Source organism: Liolophura sinensis, chromosome 7, assembly GCF_032854445.1.
Source record: "Liolophura sinensis isolate JHLJ2023 chromosome 7, CUHK_Ljap_v2, whole genome shotgun sequence".
Classification (NCBI taxonomy): domain Eukaryota; kingdom Metazoa; phylum Mollusca; class Polyplacophora; order Chitonida; family Chitonidae; genus Liolophura; species Liolophura sinensis.
This window is the reverse complement of record NC_088301.1, coordinates 549,672-572,017: the sequence shown is the minus strand read 5'-3', so window position 1 is coordinate 572,017 and position 22,346 is coordinate 549,672. Positions and strand designations below refer to the sequence as shown.

The window sequence follows — 22,346 nt, the reverse complement described above, 5'->3', positions numbered from 1 at the left end:
GATGCGCCTGAAAACACCCAATAAATATCGGTGTAAATACTAGATTGGCTCAAGAAACATGTATTCGTAGGTCGTTGTAGAGCAAAAGAATGTGTTATTCTTTTAATTTATTAAGTTTTGTGACAACTTCCAGATAATCAAAAGAGAAAATGTTTGTTACATGTGTAGTGGGGAGAAGTCCAGAGGTCCACATGGCCTCGGACCCCCATTAATTTTCCATAAGCGACAATGTTAACGTCTAGCGCTGTAGCTCAGTCCCAAACATTCCGTGGCTAATAAGCTTTGGTGCATACCTGACCCAGCCTGTGAGAAAGAAGCCATAAAAATCTTGACATAGGTTGACCGTCAAAATCTGGACCTTTCCATGCCGGCAGCTGGGAGGCGTGCCTAGCAACGCCAAGGGGACGTCACTCGCAGCCTCATCACTACCTCACACCTTGTGTCCTCTCACCCAGAATTTCAAACTTTCATTAATAAAGCTCATACCTCCTCAAAGTTTAGACAGTTTCCAGCATTTTAATACCAAGCATGCACCTGTGCACCAAAAATGGCCGCCTGGGAGCAAAAAAAGACTTTACACCCTAAAATTCACAGAACTACAATCGTCCCTACCGAAAAACGGAAGTTGTAATGGGGGTCTGTGTCCACATGGCGTGTATTTAGCAGACACGGTTGTCTCCCCTTATTATCCGTTTACCACATAATTTTTCATTCAGTTTTGCGAGCCATCTCTGTAAACTCCAAACCCTACCGTTGAAGCGACAAAGATAAAATTCTTAATAAGATGTGATGATAGAAAAATATCTGGTTTTCAAGTGAGCACATGGCCCATGTCGTTAATTTCCACCAAATTAATTATCCACTTGGCAGTTGACTTTTCATCGTGTCATACTACTGTATTTTAGGAGTGTCATCATATTGTATTATCATACCACTGCATCGTAGCACAGTGTCATCATATTGTATTATCATACCACTGCATTATAGCACAGTGTCATTATACTGTATTATCATACCACTGCATCGTAGCACAGTGTCATCATATTGTGTTGTCATACCACTGCATTGTAGCACAGTGTCATTATGCTGTATTATCATACCACTGCATCGTAGCACAGTGTCATCATATTGTGTTGTCATACCACTGCACTGTAGCACAGCGTCATTATATTGTATTATCATACCACAGCATGGTATCACGGTGTAATTGTATCGCGTTGTCATACCAATGTATCGCAGCGCATTGTCATTGAATCGAATGGTAATACCACTGTATAATAGCACAGTGTCGTTCTGTCGTATTGTCATACCAGTGTATCGTAGCACATTGTCATTGCGTTGTCTTTCATACCACTGTATCGTAGCACAGTGTCATTATATCCCATTATCACACAGCTGCATCGTAGCACAGCATCATTATGTTGTATTATCATACCAATGTATCGCGACACAGTTTCACACAATTGCATCATAGCACAACCTCACTGCATCGTAGCATGCAGTGATATAAATCAGACAATGAAGAGCATCGGATTATCATACCACTGCATCATAGCACAGTGTCATTGTATCGAATTGTAATACCACTGTACTGTAGCACTGTACTGTAGCATTGTATCGAATTGTAACACCACTGTATTGTAGCACAGTGTCGTTCTATCGCATTGTCATACCAGTGTATTGTAGCACAGTGTATGGCATTGCCATACCAATGTATCGCAGCACAGTGTCATTTTATTGTCTTATCATACCATTGCATCGTATCGCAGTGTCATATCACTGTATCGTAGCACAGTGTTATTGTATCGCATTGTCATACCAGTTTCCATACTCTTTCGTAGTGCAGTGTCATTGCATCGTATTGTAATACCACTGTATCATAGCAAAGTGTCATTGTATCGCAATGTCATACCAATGTATCACGACACAGAATCATTGTATTGCATCGTCATACCAGCGTATCGTAGCACAGTGTCGTTATATTGTATTGTCATACCACTGTATCGTAGCACAGTGTCATTGTATTGTCATACCACTATATCGCAGCACAGTATCAGTGTATCGCATTGTTATACCAGTGTATCGTAGCACAGTGTCGCTTTATCGCATTGTCACACTGCCGCATCGTAGTAGATGTTACCTTAGCGCAATATGGCAGTAACCCACCACCATATGTCTACGTTGACATACGCATATGTGCCAAGCATGACACAATACAACACTGCATCTTGTACTGGGATTTTCAAGGATCCTGCACATGAAGTGACCTCTATTCAGAGAACTGTCAGACCTTGTGTATGTACATGAAGTGACCTCTATTCAGAGAACTGTCAGACTCTGTGTATGTACAGGAAGTGACCTCTATTCAGAGAACTGTCAGACGCTGTGTATGTACATGAAGTGACCTCTATTCAGAGAACTGTCAGACCTGTGTATGTACATGAAGTGACCTCTATTCAGAGAACTGTCAGGCCCTGTGTATGTACATGAAGTGACCTCTATTCAGAGAACTGTCAGATCCTGTGTATGTACATGAAGTGACCTCTGTTCAGAGAACTGTCAGACGCTGTGCATGTACAGGAGGTGACCTCTATTCAGAGAACTGTCAGACGCTGTGCATGTACAGGAGGTGACCTCTATTCAGAGAACTGTCAGACCCTGTGTATGTACATGAAGTGACCTCTATTCAGAGAACTGTCAGATCCTGTGTATGTACAGGAAGTGACCTCTATTCAGAGAACTGTCAGACGCTGTGCATGTACAGGAGGTGACCTCTATTCAGAGAGCTGTCAGACGCTGTGTATGAACAGGAGGTGACCTCTATTCAGAGAACTGCCAGACGCTGTATATGTACAGGGGGTGACCTCTACTCAGAGAACTGTCAAGGCAACCTCCTCATTTTCTTAACTGTTTTATACCATTGTGTTCTGTAGACGTACACATGCACTTATCTGGGTCAGATGGCGCTGACACGGACTGGAATACTGTTGCCCTATGCTCCTCTGTATGCGACAGTATTATGGATGACAAAGACAGCCACTATAATAATTTTATAATTTTACAAAATTTTTGTCGTAGGTTCTGGTAGGGCCTAAATGTGCAGCACTACTACGAAACGTTCATGTCAAGGCAGCGAAATGATCCAGGAGTCTCCCACCAATGCGGTCGATGTGAGTTCAAGTCCAACTCATGCTGCCTTCCTCTCTGGTCGTACGTGGTAAGGTCTGGATCAGCCTGTGGATGATCGTGGGTTTCGTCCGGGCTCTGTCCATAATGTTGGCCGCTGTCGTATAAATGAAATAAACTTGTTTCTAATTGCTTCGGTGTTCAATAAAACCGGTCACGGCTATAGTAACGTCAAAGGCAACAAAGCCTTCTTCAATTCCACTACATACAAAGGTTACCGTTCATGGGATGCTTCGATGCTCACTGAGTTGCTTGAATTTCTCATTAATAACATCTCGGAGACATCATATTCGAAGAAACCATACATCAACAGTGTATAAGTATTCCGATAGGTAGATATTGTGGCTCCCTCCCCGCCTTTGGCGGACTTATACCTGTTATCCTATGAAGACGACTATATACAGAAAGTATTAAGGCGTAAAACAAATACTAACTAAACGTTATGTTGATCGGCTAGCTTTAAACAATCCATATATAGCAAAGACTGAGAAAGACATTTACCCACCTTCGTTGGATTTAAAGGAAACCACTCTCCAGATGATACATCTTGTCTGGACCTACATTTGCACAAAGATCCAAAAGTTTTGACCCTAACAAAGATGGACAACATGATATTCTACCATGGTGCACGATTTGAATACTGATTTAACTCAGTCGCTTAGACCACACCTTGCATCTTTCCAACGAAAACTGTTGAATGCTTCACTCTGCATGATTTCGTCCTATTTTCGTACTTTATATAGTTTCTGAGATCTTTGGTGGTTTGTGTTATACATCGTTTTGGGAATTGGCCTTGCGATTATTTACCTGGAAGGTCCGTATTGGTTCACGGCTGATATACGAATGTCTTTTTCATGGCATAGATTCTTACATGTATAGTGACCCGTATTTGTATATATATGCGTCATGTCCGACATTCATATACCATTCGTTGTCCGTAAAAGGCGTTCCAAGTCGATAATCGCAAGATCCATTTCCAAAACAGCGTTTAACACTAGCTCCCAAAGACAAAGGTATGTAAGAAATTATACAAATAAGAAATAAAGCCGGTAACACACAAGAGAGGAGCGGTCATCAGTTTTCAATGATGCCGGGCAGACAGTGAATATTCGAGGCATGAATTCCATATCAAAGTTCAAATTCGTAGTCCGTGAATGAGTTCCAGGTCAAATAACAATTAAACAAGTATCTCAGTCGCGCTTTGATTGTGTCACTCATTCGCCGTGTGTCCGTGTGTTTATCTCGTAGCCAATACATGGACATAGTTCTTTCCTTCATCGCAGCTCTGTGGGAAAACGAACAGCTCTCTGAGAAAATGTACAGCTTTCGGCGCTACATTTGAAGCACTCATACCAACTATCCCACTGTGCTATCATCTACATCGCTTATGTATGACCAGACACCAACTATCCCGCTGTACTCTCAGCTCCATGCCTTATGTATGACCAGACACCAACTATCCCGCTGTACTCTCAGCTCCATGCCTTATGTATGACCAGATACCAATTATCAGGCTATGCTCTCAGCTCCATCGTTTATGTATGAACAGACAAAATTATCCCATGTGCTCTCAGCTTCATCACTTATCTATGACCAATTATCCCGCTGTGTTATCAGCTCCATCCCTTATGTCTGACGAGATACCAATTATCATCCTGTGCTCTCAACTTCATCGCTTATGTCTGACCAGATACCAATTATCCCGCTGTGCTTTCAGCTTTATCACTTATGTCTGACCAGACAACAATTATTCTCCTGTGCTCTCAGCTTCATCCCTTGCGTATGACCAGATACCAACTATCCCTCTGTGTTATCAACTTCATCCCTTGTGTATGGCCAGACACCAATTATCCCGCTGTACTCAGCTTCATCCCTTGTGTATGGCCAGACACCAATTATCCCGCTGTGCTCTCGTCTTCATCGCTTATGTATGACAAGACAACAATTATTCTCCTGTGCTCGCAACTCATCCTATCTGTCTGACCAGATACCAATTATCCCGCTGTGCTCTCAAATTCATCACTTATGTCTGACCATACACTAACTATCCCGATGTGCTCTCAGCTTCATCCCTTGTGTATGACCAGATCGCAGTTATCGCTGTCATTAGTATTTCGTCAGGTTTGTTATCGTTTAAGTTATTAACTTTTTTCATGGCACGCATGTTTGAGTAATGATAAGGCACCATAGAAAATATGTTGATTATAACGAAATTCCTATGATTGAGGTCAATGCATGAAAAGAGTGTAGCAAATTTCTTACGGGAAAATGAAAAATAGAAAACTGAATAAAGCATCAGTAGAAAGACGACGAAAAGCTGTATGTACTGACACACATTACCTGACTAAAGTTGACCACAATTTTATTCAGACCTGAACACACACGTGTGAAAAAGTTGTGTGACCTCATATACTCTCAGTATAGCCTATGTAAATAAAAAAGGTTTTTTGTATATTGTACAGGACCTGACAATCCCTACACTTGAATGCATATAAAAGGCTAATAAAAATTAAGTGAGCTCATTTTCAGATATAAGTCTTAACTTTCTACTGAGGTTCACTTCATTTGTAGGCCCGTTTAACTATGTTCTTGAAAATAATATTGACGCAGTTTTCTACTTGAAAATTCTTCTTTATTTTTCGTCTCCAGAAATTTTACACGAGTGGTTTCACAATATAGTACTCAAGCTAATTCAGTCGGGCACACACATTTAAAACACCATATACATAATCCACGCAGTCTTTGAGTGAGTTTAAGGCGCTTCAGTTGAATGGGTTTTCGCCTAATCTCGTCCCAGAAATGTGCACTCTTTATACGATCACCGGAGTGTTAATAATATCTTTACAAAATATCCCTGAAAACGCATAGGCCTATCATTTGAAACTCTGTTCATCAAACTGTTGCGCTTCTCGGGCGCACTGAGAACGCAGAGTTCAGTATGTTGAGAAACTTGTATTTAACAGACTTATAATGTTACATTTATCCTATACATGTATACTTTCGACATAAAAGACATAGGCGTACACATCGCCATTCATGGCACCATGTTGGCAGTGGCTTCGCACACTGATAAACTCTGGTATAAACTGGTATAAATGAAGGTTTTGTTATATTACTTTCTGTATCGCCTGCTGCACGAATATATATATTCGTATACAAGAGCATAAATCTTTAAAACGAGTCAAATTGCCCAATATGAGACTTTTAAGTAAGGTAAAGTATCTTCATACACGCAGTGATGAGTGGATAATCACATTTACTGGACGACGAATCTCAAGAATTCAGCAGTATGGCGTAAAGCTACAATTCAAACATATGCATTTAATCTGAATTATAATAATATTTATAAATATACTGAAAATATAAATATTATAAAAATCCAGATTGAACACATTTGTTAGCTGAGAAGACTGCAAATATATTTATCAAACATGTGTTATGTCCTCATTTATAGCATTATTGCACAGAGAGTACATATACCAAAAGGTGGTCCAAAATACCCACCATACAAAAGTCATTTCAAGTGTTTTTCTCTCTTTACAAAAAAAATTAAAAAAATATTGAAGACCACCATTAATAATCAACTTTTCGCGCTGTGTGTCATCTGAAATTTATGAAATTTTTATGTTTTCTCCACCTTTAAGCAAGTAGCTGGTGTGACGGACGATTTGTTCCGCACTTTTAGTAAATTGTCATGATTGGGATACTCATCATGATCGGGATACTCATCATGATTGGGATCGGGATACTCATCATGATTGGGATTGGGATACTCATCATGAATGGGATTGGGATACTCATCATAATTGGGATCGGGAGATTCATCATGATTGGGATTGGGATACTCATCATGATTGGGATACCCATCATGATTGGGATTGGGATACGCATCATGATTGGGATTGGGATACTCATCATGATTGGGATTGGGATACTCATCATGATTGGGATCGGGAGACTCATCATGATTGGGATTGGGATACTCATCATGATTGGGATTGGGATACTCATCATGATTGGGACTGGGATACGCATCATGATTGGGACTGGGATACTCATCGTGATTGGGATTGGGGTACCCATCATGATTGGGATTGGGATACCCATCATGATTGGGATTGGGATATTCATCGTGATTGGGATTGGGATACTCATCATGATTGGGATTGGGATACCCATCATGATTGGAATTGGGATACCCATCATGATTGGGATTGGGATACTCATCGTGATTGGGATTGGGATATTCATCATGATTGGGATTGGGATACTCATCGTGATTGGGATTGGGATACTCATCATGATTGGGATTGGGATACTCATCATGATTGGGATTGGGATACTCATCATGATTGGGACTGGGATACGCATCATGATTGGGATTGGGATACTCATCGTGATTGGGATTGGGATACCCATCATGATTGGGATTGGGATACCCATCATGATTGGGATTGGGATACTCATCGTGATTGGGATTGGGATACTCATCATGATTGGGATTGGGATACCCATTATGATTGGGACAGGGATACGCGTCATGATTGGGATTGGGATACTCATCGTGATTGGGATTGGGATATTCATCAAGATTGGGATTGGGATACTCTTATCGTGATTGGGATTGGGATACTCATCATGATTGTGATTGGGATACTCTTATCGTGATTGGGATTGGGATACTCATCGTGATTGGGATTGGGATACTCATCATGATTGGGATTGGGATACTCATCATGATTGGGATTGGGATACGCATCATGATTGGGATTGGGATACTCATCATGATTGGGATACCCATCATGATTGGGATTGGGATACTCATCATGATTGGGATTGGGATACTCATCATGATAGAGATACTCATCATTCAAGCATAAATACAAGTCAATTGAGTATGAAAAAGCTGCAGCTCTAAACATATCGCGGAATGAAACATGAGTAACAAAGGAAAACTGAAAACGAATATCAGTTTGGCAATGACATCTGACGGCGTTTTCAGCCAAGTGAAACTTCAGGCGTGCGTCACAAATGATACGAGAGTTATACATCACCGGCTACATACATATGTACATTATTCCCGCTTCCGCGGCTGAGATATCCCGGATTTAGGAAAACAATCTCAAAGATTCTTACCAGTTCCAAAACTATGGACCGTTAAAAGAAACGAAAATGAAATATAAGGATCGAGATAATCTGGATTGATTTCCTGAATAACAGAACGTTGGGAGACCTTTAATGCCTTTTTGGCACCTCTTAGATGACTTTAGAGATTCAAAGTTTTTACCCCTTCCACTTCAGTCGGACCATATCGCTGAAGTAGAGCAGCAAATAACACCGTACCCACATTTCTGATATTTGTTCAAGCGAACTTGTTTTGCCTAACGCCACATCTGCCTCATCCAATGATACGTCAGGAAAATGTTGGCGTCACATCAGGAAAAATTTCACGAAAAACACCAAACACATTGGTTGTATCCATAAAATGGCGTGTTACATCATGAATCGTTCTGAACCATTGTGTCAGGTCTGATTATTCGAAGAATTCAGTGTTTCTGTCGGAACTGGGTTCTTTAATCTAAAGTGTTCGGGTCCGAACTCGTGCAGTCAGACCCATCCATGATCATATTAGATACATGTAACTGATTATTTTGCACGATGAACATTTCCAGATTCCCGGCAGTGGTCAAGCAGGTCTATCTGATGGCACAACGACTCAATGGCATTATTCTGGCTACGATGAGTTCACAGTAGAACTGCATGGCAATTCGCTTTCTGGTGAAGGACTACATTGTGGTTCTAATTTGTTTCTGTTTAGGCGCTCTAGGTTTCCCATATAAAAACCAGGCTACTTAATCGTTATATGACGCATAATTGTGCGCACTTTAAAGCACCACTCTAAATATATATATAAACAGCTGTAGCCGAGATTTTGTGAGATAAAAGTAAACCTGGGGTATCAGGCCTCACTAAGATCTCCTCAGCCTATACATTCTGATAAGTTAGCCGAGTTAGTCTATATACTGTATTAGATGACATCATAACATAACAATTGCTGCATTTGAATTCAGCCAGACATTGGTAAATCCCCGCCGGTTACAGGACATCGTCTCCCTCAAGAGCTGGATTGTCGAAGTCCAGTTTGCGAGCGCTGATTCCCACGACTTTCGCTTTTCCCATTCGCTGCTTGTCCGCGTGGCCTTCTGGCTTTTGACTGGAAAAAGCGGAAAATGAGTTTAGCCTATTATTTATAGCTCCCTCACGTTTTATCCATATTCTGGATATAGTTGAAAATTATATCAAACGTACTTTTGCAAACAGTTAATAATTAAAGAAAAACTTAGAATTTTAAATTTTAGTATTTCAGTAGGCTTATAGTTTACATTTGTAGTGCCTTCAAATATGTTCACATTCAAATATGATCAGTTTGGTATTGAAGCGGAGAATTTCGTCTTATAGGCAGGCCTAAATACATAGATAAGTCTTGTAAAAGGGAATAACCCAATGTTTATATTAAGTCCCTGTCCAATTTTTTCGAAATTCTAACGTCAAAGCGGTGTTTTCACTACAAGTTGAAGGTCTATAAGTTTACAGATCGCGTCATCAGAACTTACAAACTCTAACTTACTTCTTAAAATCAATCGCATCTTGGATGGTTTCCGGCAGCTTCCGGTTCAGAGTTTCCGGTAACCATAACGAGGCTACGCCAGCTAACACGGAGAGACCCCCGAAGATAATGAGCGGTAAGGCGACCCCGAAGTTACCTCCAGCAAGCTGGCCCTGGGAATGAGGAAACAGAAAATGTCATGGTGTGCTCTGATATAAACAATCCATGCGAACTTGACAAAAGACTTTTGCTTATTTTGCTTTTCAGAATGTGGAAGTAGCAAGCTGAAGAAACCTTACATAACCCAGTAGTATTAAATAACAATTAAAGCTGTTACGTTCGTTACAGCGATATCCGTGGACAAGCATCAAGGCCCAATGTCGAATAAGAAAACAGCAAAAAAATGCAATACTTTCACTTTGTGCCACGTTATATTTGCCTTTTGTGCCAGAACGACACCGTTTTTGCCAGAAATAACGTCTAAGAATGTCACTGAATTACACAAATAAAAGCATAACATGTATTGTGACTGTATACCTCTGTTCTAAATGGTAAAAAAAGCCAAGGTCAGCATTTGGAGGGTGGTAAAATGAAGGCAAATCATTTAACTTTTTATTTGTCGTTTATGAAGGAGAAAGGAACGGGAAACTTTAGTTAGTCAAGAACAACAGTTTTTCAAAGCTATGCATCATTCTCTGGCTGTAATCTTTGTATGAGTGTCTATACAGTACCGCAAAAATAGCATCCAGGAGAACCTTTGTCGCCCGCAAAGATGTTGTTGTAAACATGAGTTACGGTTCATCAGGAAGACATTACATTAGCAGAAACACTGTACATTAGGCCAATATGTGTTGGTCACGTTGAGCAATTTACCTGATGCTATCATGAAATCCCAAAAAGGATTACTGAATCGAATGGAAAGCTACAGCCTCGAAATGTCATACCTGATAGTAAGCGTTTGTGGAACGATGTATGGTTTGTGTGAAGTGCAGGCTTGATAAAGTTACCTGCACCTTGATACAGAACGCCTCTGTGCTACACAAGCTATTGGTGGAGGGAGGTCCCCATATAAGCTTCCTCAAAGAATTTTCCACGTGAAGATTATACCTAAAGCATTTTCCAGCCGAAAGTTTTGTGTGCACAAGATGGTTGTTATCTTTTGGAGAGAGTAAATCGTAACTGTTCCTTTCCTTTGCTGTTCTTTCGCTCATATATATTAGCTTTTGAAAAGCTAAATAAATCTTTGACAAAAGTAAATATATTCTTCTTTCTTTGATTTCCTATCTTGTATAAATGTCATAAACAGCTATACAGAAAGCAAAGTTTTCAAAAATAACTGGAACAGCAACACATAAGAAGGCTCCACATAAGAAGACCCGACTGCTTGTATAATTTTGAGTGAAGAGGTTCCTATTCATGCTAAACTATCCATTTACCGTACGTATAATAAATGTCTTTCTTCATTAAGGTTTCTTACCTGAAATGAAGACTATTATACCATACATTAAGATTTCTCGCATCAAAAGCATATAAAAAAGTAAAATTTCCATGTTTAGTCCATCTACTGTACACCAAGCCACATCGTGAATCATATAGACCTATAGATGAGTATCACTCAATTCTTGTTGTTGTTGAAGAGTAAAGTAGGAATAAATTTTACGCTACATTTTTTCGACAGGTTGAAAGACAACATGTTATTGTCAGTAAAACTATCAGGAAAATTCTGATTTCTCGATGGTTTCAAGAATGGAATGAACTAACATTGATGTTCACACGCTTCACTCATTCCTCTTAAAACACAGCTTACTAACAGATGCTAACGCACATAACGACGAATAGCTTGATTGAACTGTCGAAGTACATAGACAATGGAAAAATCACAAATTGAACCTGCATGTACAAACCGTAACAGTATTTACAAATACAGGAAACACGGAGAGAAAGCATTTTTGAACCCCACACTACGCGTGATCCTGATTTCTTGCCAGTGTTAAGGATTTGGCGATCACCAAACATGTACCAAATTATGTACATTTCAGGCTGCTGGACACATGGTGTGCATTCCCCTCGCTCCAGTGTCCCATCTGGTTTGCCTGGGGACGGGCGAATAGAGAGTGCATGTAGCTGACAGGAAATATCAGGAGACTATAAAGATATGAAATTTTGGTCTAAATAGTTAGGAATAAGCGGCGTTGAGTGTTGTTTTCTTTACAAAAGATCCCCAGTCCACAGGCATGGTGTACGGTTTCGTAGTTACTTTCGTAGAAGAAGATTTTAAAGGTTTTGATTAAAACCTAAGATGGCCGCCATATTACGTGAATAAAGTTAACCAAAACAGCAAAACTTTGCCTCGTAACCTTGTGCCTAAAATCACCAAATTTTATCCAATGAAAAGTTTTCCTTTTAGAACTTTTAAAGCTTTCAAAAAGCTTTCACGAAAACGGCAGAAACATCCGGATGATTTCAGCACAGAGTGTTGGGCCACCAAATCAAAAAGTCTATCGGTTCTGCCGACACGATATGACAGAAATATCGCCGGCGTGGAGTTAATTTATTATTCACTCTTTCATTCATTCATTCAGTTCGGTAGCCCACGTGTTCAGTATCAACCCTCTTCTCTATAATCTACCTGTAGATGAGCATCCAGGTCGTGATTATGTTACCATTACCGGCTTTCTGCCTGTTAGGAATTCGGGTCACGACAAAGACTTACCAAGTCAGCGATGTACGGGGATGCCATACTGCCGACACGGGCGCTCATCGAGCTGACACCCATGCCGCCATTCCGAACAACAGTGGGGAAAAGTTCCGATGAGAAGATGTAGATGATAGCAAATGCTGCTGATGCTCCAAGTTTTCCTATCAACGACAAAGCCGTTGTAACCGGTTGGTATTCTGAAAGAAAAAATGTGAGAAATGTAAACTACAGCATATTTTTATTGAAAATTTGTGCTCCCTACATTATGATGGATGTATTTAGATCTAGCAAACTATGCGGTTCGGCCTGGGTGTTAGGAATTCAGACTATCCTCTTTTCCACCAAACCTCAACCTCTAACCAATCAGACATAATGTCTTGGAGTTACCTTTTGTGTAAATCAAAGAACAGTTTTCAACCGGGAATGCTCAATATGGCTCGAACACACTTCGATTTTATGAATTATCAATCACGTCACTGCGACTGGGCACTATAATGTAATTAACCCTACATATAGGATAATCCACACCTCTGAAAGCATTGGACGAATGCAGTGTGGTCAAAAGAATTTACATCCTGAGGATAAGCTAAGCCAAGCAGGAATCAAAACTCCTGATTCACGGTAATTAGTTAATAAAGAAATCCAGAGGTCTGTGCACATTAAGGCTTGTTCTTCTGAAAGCAAAGAGTCTAAAATTGATAGTAGCTACAATCTCTTTGGGCAAAGGGCCCAAATGTTTATATAGATGCCATGACGACTTGGGCTACTAACTTTCTATACATACCCTCAGACAAATACAAGACTGTGAAGATTGTACAGCAACAAGCCACGCCCCCAACGATCATACACGTTGAGTGAAGGGCCTTTCGTCCAATCCGGTCCAAGAGCGGAAAGCACATGGCGTATGCGATGAACTCAACGACGACTGAGAGGAAGAAATTAAGGTGCACGCCCCCGTAAAGGTACCCACTGTTCAGAGAGAGGCCGTAATACACCATGCTCACGACACACCTGCCAGGTAAAAATACATCGTTCATAATGACACTGCGGTCGAATATGACCCGGATATCAAAGTAAAAAATATAGACGAGTGTGAAGTTTGATTGCTTTTATCAGCTCCTGTCAGTATCGATAAATTATATAACGTGATAAACAATTCATAACAGATGAAGATTCCAAATCACTATATTCAGCCCGCCACCTTCAAAAATAGATTAAGCATTTTAAAACCCATTAACTTTTCTATTTCTTTTTTGTTATTTAACTTTCGTGAGCTGCATAAATTTAAGTTCAAGCTTAAAATGTAACACAAGTGGGCAACAAACTGTGTTTGGCCGTAACATTTTTAAACATACATATATATGATTAATTTGGAAGAAAGGTTGCTATTGGTAAAAAGAAACAGTCAGCAGTTTTCATCGCAGTTGAAATATATATAGTATGTGTGATGTATTAAGTCAAACCAGTTACAGGTAAGTAGTCCAAGTCTTGTTTCACAAAGCTATTTTAGGCTAAAGCCGAAAACTGAAATGTTCTTTACAAAACAAGAAAGTAGTTCAAAGGTCAGCGCAACGTAAAATATTGTCTGACAAGGCTCATTTCGGGTAGACTGGACCGGACATAAACATGTTCACCTTATTTCGTAACAATACAGGAATTTTGTAATAATACAGGAATTTTGTTACAACAATACAGAAATTTTGTAACAGTACATGAATCGGTTCTCAAGCTACTCTGGTGACAAACAGGTGGACGAGAATACCATTGATTGGGTCAGCACTGACCGACAGGTAAAAATCAAATGTTACGCACTAACAAATAACAGTTAACGTCATTATTTTCAATGATCCAACAAACTTATGCACGTTCATTGTCTGAAAGTTGCTTTTGGTAATAATTACTTCAAGTTAAAATACGATTTAATTACAAATTTCGCTACAACATTGCATGCTATCCACAATGTTGAAAAACGTACCAGTTGAAGAAGATAATGAGCGATCTTGCTAGTAAGACTCGGTGTGTAAACAGCTGGTAGACTTTGATTTGTGGAACGTTTTTTTCATCTTCGATCTTACTCTCAAAGATCTTATCTGGCAATGTGACCTTATTGACCTTTGCCGCGTGACGAATGATTTTTTCCGCTTCCTCTGTACGTCCATTGGACATTAGCCACCGAGGGGATTCTGGGATAAGCCTGAAAAGAAAACAGAATTTCAAGATCGGTATTATTTGAGAACAACTTCATAAATAAAGAAAGAAGTAAATTTCCAGCTGGTGTAAATTACATAACTCAAATTCTGAAAACAATTGTTGAGAATTATGTGGGCGTGCAATTTTGCAGAGGTTCGTATTCACGTAACGACTCAATTTGGACAAACGATCAGCTCGGGGTATAAGTTAAATTTAACCTTTAAGTTTAACAAAAACAAGTATACGGGGTTCCGTAATATGAAACACTGCTTTCCCTGCAGGCGACAGACCCTTAACCCAACAGATAGCTTGTTCTCGCTCTGCCTGATTCTGTTGCCACGTCCCTGGCGAAGGGGATCTTTGTGCAAGTGGAAACCATTCTTGGTGTGAACATCCAAAGAAGTGATTTCCTAATTGTGACCCCGCTTGTTAACGGGACAAGTAGAATAATATCTTTTAATCTCAGCTTATGTCTGGACTAAACACAAATATCGGTATTGCTTGGGCGAAATACACAAATAAACGCCACGCAAGTGTCATCTCGCGCAAATCGCGGAATAGTCGTCTATCATGTTACGCTCATTTAATTATCACTTTCAAGATTCATGTCATGCTGTTAAATGAAACTAGTCCGTATATGTCAATTAGATCGCGACATACCCAGAAAGTTATTTATATAATCGATTGTTGCTTTACGCCGTTCTCAACAATATTTCATTTACACGACGGCGACCCCCATGATGGTGGATATAAGCAGAAAGTGTGATTCCAAGGAAAATATTGCCAAGTGACTCACCACCAGTAGGATATGTAGAGTACTGAGGGCACAGAGATGGCCAGCTGCAAGTACTGCCAGTTCCGGATGAAGTAAGCCAACAGGACAAGAATCGCCTCTCCAATCGCCCAAAACACCTCAATAAACATTCCTGTCCACATCCTCTTGGACGGTCCCACCAGTTCAATACCTGCGGAGAGCCCAATCTTCCATTATTATTGTCATAAACAAACAATACGTGAGTTACACGTACACTAGGTGAACGTATTCAGGAAAACCCCAAACCCTCTCATGTCGAACAGCTGCATTACACGTACCCAAGGTGAACACATCTAAGAAAACCTTAAAACCTGTCATGTACATGAACAGCTGCATTACACGTACCAAATGTAAACGCAATCAGGAAAACTGCATACCCTGTCATATACACGAATAGCTGCATTACACGTACCCAGGGTGTTCGCATTCAGAAAAGACCCAAACCCTGTCATATACACCACCAGTGCACTACATGCTCCCAGTGTGTACGTATTCAGGAAAACCCCAAACCTTGTCAGATCTACGAACAGTGAATTACACATACCTAGTGTGTACGCATTCAGGAAAACCCCAAACCCTGTCACATACACGAACAGTGCATTACACGTACTCAGTGTGTTCGCATTCAGGAAGACCCTAAACCCTGTCACATACACGAACAGTGCATTACACGTTCCCAGCGTGAAGGCATTCAGGAAAACTCCAAACTCTGTCACATACACGAACAGTGAATTACACGTTCCCAGCGTGAAGGCATTCAGGAAAACTCCAAACTCTGTCACATACACGAACAGTGCATTACACGTACGCAGTGTGTACGCATTCAGGAAAACCCCAAACCCTGTCAGATCTATGAACAGTGCATTACACGTACCCAGTGTGAACGCATTCAGGAAAACCCCAGATCCGAAAGCTCCCAACAGGAATCGTGAGAAACAGAAACTGATAAATTCTGGGACCCACGTCGTCAGTATTCCCACAACAAGGGATGCCATCAAGGAGGCAAACATGATCTTTTTTCTTCCAAACCTGAAAAACAGTCAGAACAGAAAAATAGGTACCAAAATAGAAATGTTTACAAACAGAAACGATACTTTAATTACGTGTTTCAATCACATCACATTTACTACTACAACTACAGCAAACAGTCCAACGGACAGAGAGATCATTAATCCATCAGACCGATGTATCATACTTCCAAGTTATCAACGATTGCGACAAAGTTTAAATAAATTTTAACGGTTTTCCTACATTTCTTTCTAACAGCTTCTTTAAGTCTTTCTGAAGCCTACTTCAGGAGTCTCTGAGATCTATCTCCTTGGAAACACAAAAGCTGGGTTTCCGCTATACTACAACTCATGTTACACTTACAATATGTTATACTTATATATCCGCCATGTTAAACTTACATGTCCGCCATGTTACATTCACAGGTCCGCCATGTTGCACCTACATATCGGCCATGCTACACTTACATGTCCGCCATGTTACACTTACATATCCGCCATGTTAAATTTACATGTCCGCCATGTCATATTCACATATCCGCCATGTTGCACCTACATATCCGCCATGTTACACTTACATATCCACCAGGTTATACTTACATATCCGCCACGTTGCATTTACATATCCGCCATGTTGCACTTACATATTCGCCATGTTCCACTTACATATCCGCCATGTCGCACTTACATATGCGCCAGCCATGTTACACTTACATATCCGCCATGTTGCACTTACATATCCGCCATGCTGCACTTACATATCCGCCAGCCATGTTACACTTATATATCCGCCAGCCATGTTACACTTACATATCCGCCATGTTACACTTACATATTCGCCATGTTATACTTACATGTCCGCCATGTTGCCGAATACAAGGGAGCCAAACATGATCCCACCTTGGAACAGCATGTTGAGATGAGATCTCCGGATCAAGTTAGAGCACACCAGTGACATCTACAAGATAAGAAAGCAGTTAGGCTGGAAGGGATTTGGCTGTTTTTTCTTCAGAAACATCATCTCCTCCAGTGCAGCTAAGTTTTATGTCAAACCCACAAAATAGGATATAGAACCAATCATGGCCAAGATGCATGCCTTTTTTTAAATACACAAAATATTAGGTCACTCTCATCCTTGGACAGGAAACCCTCGAGACTACTGCGTCTCCACTTTTGCCAGTGCCAAGGAGAAGCTGTACACAGCGCTTCCAAGGCTGCTTAATGGCAGCTCTATTAGCGGCAAAGCGCGCTGTGTGAGTGGAAATGGGGGTTGTCGGGATGAAAAAGCTCGCTGTGCGGGTGAGGAAGTGTGCTGTGCGGGTGGGGAAGTGTGCTGTGCGGGTGGGGAAGTGTGCTGTGCGGGTGGAAATGAGCGTTCTAAGGATGAAAAAGCTCGCTGTGCAGGTGAGGAAGTGTGCTCTAAGGGTGAGGGAGTGTGCTGTAAGAGTGGGGGGGGGGGTGCTGTAAGGGTGGGGAAGTGTGCTGTGTGGATGGAAATGGGCGTTCTAGGGATGAAAAAGCTCGCTGTGCGGGCGAGGAAGTGTGCGGTAAGGGTGAGGAAGTGTGCTGTAAGGGTGAGGAAGTGTGCTGTAAGGGTGGAAATGGACGTTCTAGGGATGGAAAAACTCGCTGGGCGGTGAAGAAGTGTGCTGTGTGGGTGGCAAAGTGTGCTGTGCGGTGAAGTAGTGTACAGGGTGAGTAAGGAAGTGTATTGTAAGAGTAGATAAGTGTGTTGTGCGGTGGAGAAGTATGCTGTGCGGATGGGGAAGTGCGCTGTGTGGGGGAAGTGTGCTGTTCAGTGGAAAGTGTGCTGTCCCGTGAGGATGTGTGCTGTGCTGTGGGGAAGTATTCTGTGCGCATGGGGAAGTGTGCTGTTCAGTGGGAAAGTGTGCTGTGCTGTGAGGAAGTATTCTGTGCAGATGGGGAAGCGTGCTGTGCAGGTGAGGAAGTGCCCTGTGCGGAGGGTGTACTGTGTGGGTGGAGAAGTATGCTGTGCGGTGAGGTAGTGTGCTGTGCGGTGGAAGGAAAGGTAAGACAAGAGCGCTTGCCGCGTGTGAAACAATACTCCGAGAATGGAGAGGCACGCTATGGGGTGGCAAAAATCGCTGTGCAGTGCCGGTAATTCCCACCAACCTTCGCAAAGTGAAACATTCTTGATTACGAACATTATCAGTGAACAGTAGGATTTGTTTATTCACTTTTCTGATTGTTGTTTAACTCAGTTTTCACGTATACCATGGCGACAAGCTTTATAGACCCTGAACACCCGGGAGCCTGGACCGAATGGACGAGTTTTCGTTTTACGGCATTGTGTATATTGTATGTCACCTTTTCTGTAGCTGTCGTCTCGAACACCTGTTTATCGAACACCCATCGATCACAGGTGATGGTGGAGCGGTTCTCCGGGCTGATCTGGTCCCACGGTGACGTGGTGTTGTACAATTTGCACCGCTCGTAACCATCCTTGGTCTTCGGGATAGTCTGGTTGACCAGCCACTGATGCCGGAAGTCCTGTATCTTGTACGTGTCATTGTCCAGTCCAGGGATGGCACACCTGGTCAGGAGAAACACAGGTATTATTAGTAGCAAACCTCCCCCCCCCCCCAAACTCACCATTATTCTTCCTAAAGCCTTGGAAACTTAATTGGGTTTTTGTTATTTATATAGCTGTAACTTACAATCAGTAATTACAATCGGTGACCCAGTTGTGAATATTCACAATCGCCCCAAAGCTAACGTGAAAAAGTGCATATAGCTGCCTTAGGTTTACCATTAGTTAGCAATTTTGGACTCTGTTTGCACTGTGTTAGCTAATTCGAGTGTGTACACTTTTATCTTCATTTGAGGCAAGTCTGAAGAAATGTAGGATTGTCAACAACTTAGGTTTTGTATTAGGGAAAATATCCTGCACAGGTTCTACCGCATATGCCGATGTTGGTTAAAACTGTAGTGCATATTGTTGTCAACTATGTAATAATTAGTAACTTTTTACAACATAACAATGCCGTACAATAACGTCCTCACTTGATTGTGTGCTACCGAGAATGCTGTTTGCTCGAGCATTTCGATAGGCGAGAGAAAATATAAAGCTATAAAGCAAAGCTATTAAATGTGAGCTCAGGGTAAGTCGACTTTTGATGTAATTAATGGCTGAGATGGATTTTGATGAACTGGTCAAACAAATTACAACACCAGATGGTTAAGATAAACAATGTATATAACAAATAATTCCATAAAAATTAAAGACATTAAGCACAGAGGGGAGGACCTGAGCAACGACGGCAGTGTGATAGAGGTACAGCACCAAGGGTAAGACCAGAGCAGCGACGACTGTGTGATAACTGGTAAATGGTCACACGTAACCGGTGAAATAGGGCCTCTTTTCAAATTGCCTTAGTCAGGGTTTTATTCTAACTGTTTATGTAAACGCATAAAAAGTAGCAATTTACAATGTATAAACCTCATCTCCAACATTCGTCTACCACCCAGGCCCCGAGAGATGTCCTCCACAGAGCATAACCTCAAGACTCGTTTCCAAAACAGATGGATTGGAAATGAATTGTCGAATTCTATAAATCCGGAATGTTCTGTCCAAAGATAAAGTTAGTTTGAGATACAGTTAATTTGATTGTAAAACTGTGTTATATATTTCATGATTCAATCCAGCGCTCAAATATGCAAAGTAGGGATATTAAACAGGGAAACTATCCTGTAATTCCAAAGTCACAACTCAACAGTCATGCTCCGACACTGCAGTGAAGGACTGCGATCGTAACACCAATTGGCATGTGACAGTATCAATACAGTAGAAAACGCTCTTAGCCAAATTTTCCGCCCATACATGGACATTATTTATACCCACCAAAGTCTCAGTCCTCCTTTAAAGACTCAGACGTCAAAACGCCATGAAGCTCTCGGTATTATAGCGCACATAGTTTATACATGAACCCTGCAATAAACCTCATCAGCCGCAAAGAAGACGCGCTTTTCACCCGAAAATGAATTTCGTTAACAAATAAACTGATCGTGACACAGTACCTTTAATTTATGGAAATCGAAAAGATCTGCACCTTTACTTACAACTAACCCGAGTTTGCGGCAGCAAACATCAAAGGAACCATCTCGTCCAGAGCATTTCACAGGTGAGGCCGGCTGGCTACACAACGCTCACTCAGGAAATGCAGTCAACACAACTGTATACACATACAACGAAGTTTGCGAAGAAATGAAATAAGTGCACAGAAACATGGCACTAATTGTGTGTTTGCCATAAACAATGCCCCACCTTTTGGTGAAGTAATACTCAATACCCTCTGTAGATTGTGGAAATGTACTAGTCGTCTAACAATATCTTACTCGACACATTTGTCAACAGTAATACATGTATGCAATTTACACAAAAATGGTGACAACAGACACTTTAATCGTCCGGCTCGACGAAATTTCAAGATAAACTTTCATATGCACGTTTAAAACAACACTGCAATAATAAATAATACAGTTACGGCCATTGTGCCGCAGGCATGGAGTGGAAGTAAGGTCAGGATCAGCCTATAGCAATGTGACAGTCTTCTACGAATCATAGCTGTCAAAATACAAGCAGGCTTTCATCTTACATTTACTACCCAGCTATTGACACGGTGAGAGTTGCTGTCTTTGTCCAGGGGCTCGGGTCGCGTCTAGCCAGGGGCCATTTATTTCTACCAAGACACCGCTTAATGCTGGTAACGCGAGAAACTACATCAACCTGTAGAGGCCATTGTACAGGATGCCGCTATATTGCTGTGCTTTCCCAAGTGGAATTTTGTACCTTTGTGCCCTACACTAAAACTGGTTAGGTTACTAGACATGAATAGTCTCAATTATGTAATGGCTGCCACATATCAGATTACACAGCTATAGTCAACCGTGTTGTGTTGAGATGTAGACAGCAGAGAATAAACGTGTGTACGGAGTGAGGCACCATTGAAATAGATAAAGCATTTCATATTGAGTTCAATAGTTCAGTGTGAAACCGCAACCACGTCTTTGTTAGTCGGCCTCGAGTTGACGTTAAGGCATTTGTCCGCGTCATTAAGTTTACTCTCAACACAATGGTGTGCATATCTAACAATGCAGTAAGAACGTTAGTCTCTGGAACGCTGTACAGAAACATGGCGTTTACAAGTGACACATAAAGTGAGCACGTAATTAGTCCGGAGCGCGCTCTGACGTCGGTTTGGCGTCATCAAATTTTACCAATCTCTGACTAATCGTCATTGTCTACCCTAAAAACAGTATTAACTGTTAAAATACGTCTACCAACTTTAGTTACTGTGATGGAAAGGTCACTTTTCTGTGATGTCAGAAAACACCAACAACTTTGTATCAACTTTAGTTTCTTTCAGTACTTGATACCTATGTATTCACTTTATCTATATAAAGTATTCATAGCTATATTCTGTAAATAAATACAGATTATTCCACCGGACACCTTACGCAATTTTGTTGCAAAAAATCCACCGTGTGTCGCCCGGATTCCAAAGGTTAAACTTGTCTTTAGAGTGGGATTTGTTGTTGTCGCGCTTGGCACTTCGCGCTGGGGACGGAGGGGTGGGGATGATTGCGGTTAGAACAATTAAACATGATTTGTTGGCCCGGTGTAAGAATAATGTGAATGGATGACTCCCATGCCTGTTGTCGTCGGCATAAGACTTCAATGGCGGCAGCACTTTGGTGGCATGGACTCACACTGCCACAAGCAGACACAGTATGTTACACACACCTAATGACTAGTTGTCTCATAAGACTGAGAAATTGTTAAGTTCGACGTAAAACTCAACCATGTATACATAGGCCTACATT

At 41.2% G+C, this 22,346-nt stretch overlaps 1 protein-coding gene across 1 annotated transcript; it reads right to left on the bottom strand.

The window, feature by feature from the left end:
- Positions 1-7,408: 7,408 nt before the first annotated feature.
- On the bottom strand, positions 7,409-16,516 carry LOC135471324 (organic cation transporter protein-like). The gene is made up of 7 exons (XM_064750507.1): positions 16,370-16,516; positions 15,478-15,646; positions 14,467-14,685; positions 13,276-13,502; positions 12,507-12,688; positions 9,815-9,966; positions 7,409-9,400 (listed from the first exon to the last, which is right to left on the bottom strand). The coding sequence occupies exons 1-7, from the start codon at positions 16,503-16,505 to the stop codon at positions 9,283-9,285; spliced, it is 1,203 nt and encodes a 400-aa protein (XP_064606577.1). The 5' UTR covers positions 16,506-16,516; the 3' UTR covers positions 7,409-9,282.
- Between the last annotated feature and the right edge of the window lie 5,830 nt (positions 16,517-22,346).